Source organism: Schistocerca serialis, chromosome 5 (genome assembly GCF_023864345.2).
Source record: "Schistocerca serialis cubense isolate TAMUIC-IGC-003099 chromosome 5, iqSchSeri2.2, whole genome shotgun sequence".
NCBI classification, from domain to species: Eukaryota; Metazoa; Arthropoda; class Insecta; order Orthoptera; family Acrididae; genus Schistocerca; species Schistocerca serialis.
The window spans coordinates 709,749,661-709,756,008 of NC_064642.1; the positions used below are offsets into that span (position 1 = coordinate 709,749,661).

The 6,348-nt window shown below is 37.9% G+C and overlaps 1 protein-coding gene across 1 annotated transcript; it reads left to right on the forward strand.

Annotated features, from left to right (window-relative positions):
• Positions 1 to 489: 489 nt before the first annotated feature.
• On the forward strand, positions 490 to 5,568 carry LOC126482190 (THAP domain-containing protein 5-like). Its single transcript, XM_050106169.1, has 4 exons — positions 490 to 759; positions 915 to 1,026; positions 1,134 to 1,406; positions 5,549 to 5,568. The coding sequence occupies exons 1-4, from the start codon at positions 607 to 609 to the stop codon at positions 5,566 to 5,568; spliced, it is 558 nt and encodes a 185-aa protein (XP_049962126.1). The 5' UTR covers positions 490 to 606.
• The last annotated feature ends 780 nt before the right edge of the window (positions 5,569 to 6,348 follow it).

Sequence of the window (6,348 nt, forward strand, 5' to 3'; positions counted from 1 at the left end):
TATCGTTAGAAAAGTTTTTAACTGGCCTCTGACACAGCATACCAATTATGCGCTAAAACTATTTGTGGAAAATTTTAACGTAAAAGAGACTTTTAATTATCAGTAGGCAAAAGGACATCATGGATCCTAGTGTAGATGGTATGTTTGATGAGGGTGGAAACTGTCAGGATCCGCCATATTAAAACTCGTCCGAGTTTCCCAAGTGACTTTTTATTTCCAGCTACAGTGCCTCTGTTCCTCTTGGTCTGCGTCACCGGGTCCCACAATGAAGAGGACACCAGTCTGCTGACTGCGAAATGGCTTGGCCCGGAATGTTTGCCTCAGCAACCTGTGCAACGCCCTGCTGTGTGTCGGCCTAGTACGGCCGTGGAGTCGTGTTGTAAGTAGGCTGTTTATGTTTTGTTATTGGCAACGTTACGTAGCGCTCTGTATGAAAACAACGCCACCTAGGAACAAGGCCTCACATCGTGAGTCTAAGGAACCTGTGACGTCACGGGTAGGGGTCTGAGAAGCTAGGAACCGACTACCGACACACGTGATTCGTAGCGTTTCCATGTTGTACTTTGTGCTGTTCGTGAGTGGTTATTTGATCTATACTCAGTTACGATGCCCCGAAGGTGTTGTATGCCGAATTGCAGGGGCAATTACGATAATGGACCTAAAGTCAGTGTATTTTATTTTCCATCTGACGAGAATTTAAGACGAAAATGGTTATCGGCTGTTCACAGACAAGACTGGACACCGAGTAAGCACTCTGTTGTAAGTATCAGTGTATTTGTTTGGTTAGTGTGTCGTAGTTACTTGAAATGTAGTACAGCTGAACAAAATACAGTAAACAGAAGAACATATTTATAATCTCATACCTCATTAATTTTCGTTATATATTTTAAAGAGAACTGTATGCTTGTTTTTAGATATGTGAACTGCATTTCAACAAGGACGACATTTTAAGCAGTACCAGTATGTATGACCCGAAAACTGGTATACTCTTGACAGCACCGTTGGATCGTCGACGCTTGAGAAAAGGTGAGTTACGAAACACGCTCTTAGTAAAGTACAGTGGCATAAGAACTATCTTTATTTCACTTATATGCTGTGAGATCGGTTTCATACTTCGTTATTAATTTTTTCAGATGCTATCCCATCGAAGTTGCCTGGATGCCCATCTTACTTGTCGAGTCATCAAACTGCAGTACGAGAGGACCCAGAAATTCGTAGGGGGCGTTTAGAAAATCGTGCTCTTCAAATTGCTATCCAAGAAAGTGTGGACACACATGCGAAAATGATTGATGCGATATCGTTCGATAGTTTAGATCAAATGAAAACAAAGTTGAGTGAATGTGAAAAGCACAGTGACTGGGTAGTGATAAACAAATCTGACAGTGTGAGACTAGTGTTACTAAAGCGTAATCCTTACCCAAGAATTTTTTGCCACGTAGTTATAAGCAGTGGTTTATTACTCAGTGTCTTCAATAATGATATTGAAGTGAAATGTATTGGAAACATGAAATTTCCCATGAAAGTAAACAACATACAGGTGGTAAGTGATGTTCTTAAGAACATTTATCTTCTGTATAATAGTTATGAGGCTCCTGTAGATAACATTTTGTCTTTAATTGACCAGTTATTGCAAAATTTATTAGAAAAGTTGCCAGGAAACGAAACTAAAATTACATTTTTGAAGGAACAGATTTCATTTTTGAAGTGCAGAAGTTCAACTCAATTTAGGTATGATACTAACTCTATGATAATGTGGTCATTAGTGCATTCTATAAGCCCACATGCTTACAAATTTTTGAGGAACACTGACAGTTTTTCTATGCCTAGTCCTAACACCCATTCAAGGCTTTGTAGTAAACTCTCAACAAATCCTGTCATTGAGCAACAGGGTCATCAGTTTATGAGCTACATCACAAATAAAGTAGGTACTTTATCCTCAGATGATAAAACTGTGCTCCTGTTGATGGATGAAATTCATCTGAAGTCTCAGCTTGATTACAAAGCTGGAAATGTTGTAGGATGTGCCTTTAACACTGAAAAATTTTTGTGTGCAACCAGCGCCTATGTTTTTATGGTTCAGAGCATGGAATCACCTTACAAGGATGTGGTATCTATTCTGCCAGTTCATACTATTCAGGGTGATGTTCTGTTCTCTTACATTAAAGCAGTCATTGTTAAATTAGAAGCAGTTGGATTTGAGGTGGTTGGTATAGTAGCAGACAATAATGCAATTAATAAGAAAGCAATGTCTAAGTTTTCTACTCCTCCAGATGTGAAAATAAAGTATGATCACCCTGTACAGTCTTCTCCAAATCGCCCATTGTATTATTTTGTGGACACTGTCCATATTTTGAAGTGTATCCGCAATAACTGGTTTAACCAAAAGGAGCAGATCTTGTGTTTTCCTGACTTCAGTGACAGTTTGAAGGGAGGTTTGTCTTCTGTTGGAGCACTGAAAGAATTGCACTTGATAGAAAAAGATGAACTATTGCAATATGGCAGTTCCTTAACTTTGAAGTCTCTATTTCCTAACTCAATTGAGCGCCAAAATGTCAAGTTAGTGTTGCGTATTTTCAGTGATACGACAGTTGTTGCTTTGGACACATTTGGTTCAAAGAAAGCAATTAGCAACTGGGAAAGTACTGCAACATTCATAAAAATAATAAATCGTTGGTGGGATATTGTAAATGTAAAAACATTACTCAAGGGACAGAGGTTAAGAAATATTTTCCAAGAACCTGTGACTAGTAAATCCCATCACATACAAGAATTCTTACAGTGCTTCATCTCATGGTTATGTTCTTGGGAAGAGTGTAGTGATGAAAGAAAACTTACTCGAGAGACACATAGCGCTTTGAAACACACAACTGCTGCTTTGATAGACTTCAGTGACTACTGGCTTTCTGAGAAAAACAGATCATATTTGCTGTTAGGAAAAGTACAGACAGACAGTTTAGAAGACAGGTTCGGCAAATACCGCCAGCTATGTGGGGGAAATTATCATGTTTCTCTAAGACAAGTTTTTGAAACTGAACAAAAACTAAGGGCACAGTCTATGTTTTCCCTTGTGCTTCGGTCGAAAGTAGTTGGGGATGTTGTTATTAAGACCACTGATATTTTTTCTACTCATACTCAAATTCAGGGATTAAAAGAAACATCAATACCAGAATTTTTAAATGTAGCAGTAGATGAAAATGATGTTGATGGAATAGATGAGAATACTTGGCCACTGTTGCATTACATAGCAGGTTACTGCTCACACCAAGCTATTAAAAAAAACCATTGTGAATATTGTAAGGTATTCCTTACTACAGATGAAATGAAGCAGGCTGGTGATAATTTGATTATGGTGAAAGACAGAGGAGGGTTGACATATCCTGCAGATGATATAGTAGTGTGTGTGACATATGTCTATTTAACTCTACAGAAAATTCTGAAAGACCAGGAAATTTTATTTTTAGAACAGGCAAATCAGAGAAATGTACTTGTGAAGGTAGCATCCCACAACATTCCCAGCAATCTTTTTTATGGGTTTCACTGTAAAAATAAACACTCAATTGATTCAGTCATGAATTGCATACTGTTTTGCTGTGCAAATATTTTGCTAAACAATTACACCAAGAGGAGAAATGATGTAACTACTGTTAAAAATGTAACTGTGTACAAAAGATTGAAAAAATGTTAAATTATACTGTTTGGGGCTTGGGAAGATGATGTGAAATAAATGTTTATTTCTATTTTCTGTTTTTATTTCATGCACAGTATCCCATACATCTTGTTGGTAAATGTTATGTATTGGACCCCTTCTGCTCTCTTAGAAATGGTGCAGCCGTAAACATGAGGCTTTGCTACAGATTAATTTGTTACCACAAATTCTCTGTGAAACCCCAATCTCATAGAATTAGGGGAATAGTCTTTTCTGTTCATCAGTAAATATATAATTAATGCTGCTCCTGCTCTGTGGTTGACAAGTTTTTGTATATATTTTTGTCCAATCAGTAAATTAATTATTCTCACAAGGAGAACAATTGATTGCTAGTATTAGCATGCTAGTCTGCCATCATCATATGTAAATATTAATCTGCAGAACAGGTCCAGTCTGTCAATACAACCAATATTTCGGGGAGGGGGGAGGACAATACATAACTTAAGCCATTCTTCATTTGAGAGAAATTGATAATGTTTTTGGAGTTTGGAATAGCAGTGCTTTTTTTCCTCTGGGACAACATTAAATAGTGAATAGTAAAAGAATTTAATTGTCATTTAGCTATTGCAGCAATAGACAGTCAAATCACAAATGTTTAAAAAGTATACAGCATGTATACAAAAATTACTTTACACAAATTAAAAAACAATGTTACAACAGATTTTCCATAAAGTAAAATATTCAAGCTAAAACGATTTGTGTAGTACATCTTAAATTGAAATCATTAAAGAAATTATGGTACACTCACCGAGCAGTTATCACTGTGATATTTACACTCATACATTCAAGTGAGTAGGGAGGATTTACTGATAACCAACTGTACTACTTGTGCTTGAATAAATCAAATAAAGCTTCTACCCATTCTAGAGGCAGTTTGTTGAACAGCTTCATACTCACTACATTGCTGTTCTATGATTTAGATAATCTGCAGTAAGGTATGTGAAGATGCACACTATTTCTAGTTCTGGCATTACTGAAGATTGGGATACCACTCATCTGCTTTCACAAATGGCACTATAGATGACATTTTAAATTTTTACAATGCTGTAATACCCATTGCCAATGATCAGTGTATCAAATGACAAGTATTTTAATTAAAAGATGGGGATCAGTATGTGGATGGGTGAATATAAATGGATCAGTTTGTACAGTAAAAAGTAATAACAGGTTCTTAAGATATGTCGTTACATGAAGCCGATGGGTGGTGTCCCATTCTTCAGATAAACCTCAGTTCCATGAGAGTGTAAATCTTGCCTAAGCTGGTATTCTGTTAAGTTAGTCTTTGTATACAGTAGAACAGTGAAAATGTGCAAATTTACAACAATTAATATTTTCAAGCTGATAAACAATGGCTTACAGTGGGCAAGTTTGTCAGAGTTTGTAATGATTCTAATGTGTGATTCCCATGTCAATTTATAATACCTAATAACTTAACACTACCTAGTCTTCTACTGGCAAATCTCTTAAACTAAGTAGTATGTAGAAGGTTCAGTGAAGTTTACACAAGTTTCTGTACGGTAATGTTTTCTTAAGTATAAAACTGTAGATGACTGCCAAATGAGGTATCTGTCATACGAACCTGGAATTTGACATAGATACAAGTCCCAGAGTACCTGCCTCGATAGATTGTCAGTCTTTCCAATTGCGGTACCTCATTTTCAATTAAATTATGCAAGGTGACATACACGGTGAAAATAGTGCTGTCAGAGTTATGGAATTAGAAATTCGCATTTTCAAAACGCGAGTGACGGAAATTAAAAAGTATTTTCACCTTTGGAGCTATAGTTTACGAAATTTGAACAATGTAATTATCCTGTGAGAATGATTAGCGTTTGTTTACAGATTTGTGTATAAAGCAGTGAGTAGTCTACCAGGAAACTGTTTAATGTTTTCATATTGGCGTAGAGCCTAACAAGCCGCTCGGTATTTCGGACCCCTAGTCGTGACGTCACGAGTCGCGCTGTGAGGCCTTGTTCCTAGGTGGCGTTGATGAAAATCACTGGCTGTGCTGTGTGCAGTCTGTGGCTAGTTTGCATTGTTGTCTGCCATTGTAGTGTTGGGCAGCTGCATGTGAACAGCGCGCAGCGTTGCGCAATTGGAGGTGAGCCGCCAGCAGTGGTGGATGTGGGGAGAGAAATGGCGGAAATTTGAAATTTGTAAGACTGGATGTCAATTATGACTATTAAGGTAAATAAATTGTTTGTTCTCTATTAAAATCTCTCATTTGCTAACTATGCCTATCAGTAGTTAGTGCCTTCCGTAGTTTGAATCTTTTATTTAGCTGGCAGTAGTGGCGCTCTCTGTATTGCAGTAGTTCGAGTAACGAAGATTTTTGTGAGGTAAGCGATTTGTGAAACGCATAGGTTAATGTTAGTCAGGGCCATTCTTTTGTAGGGATTATTGAAAGTCAGATTGCGTTGCGCTAAAAATATTGTGTGTCAGTTTAAGCACAGTCATGTGTAATTTTTGTAAGGGGACGTTTCAGTGTCAACGCCAGGAGGCGCTGGCAGTCGACTCAGTGGTCTCCATCCCCGTTGTCTCAGCGCCGCTCACAGGAAGCCGCAAGGCACCTGCAGAGTGCTACCTCGCCAGCGTGGCTAAGATCGCAGCGACAACAAGCGCCCATGATCCGGCATCCGAAT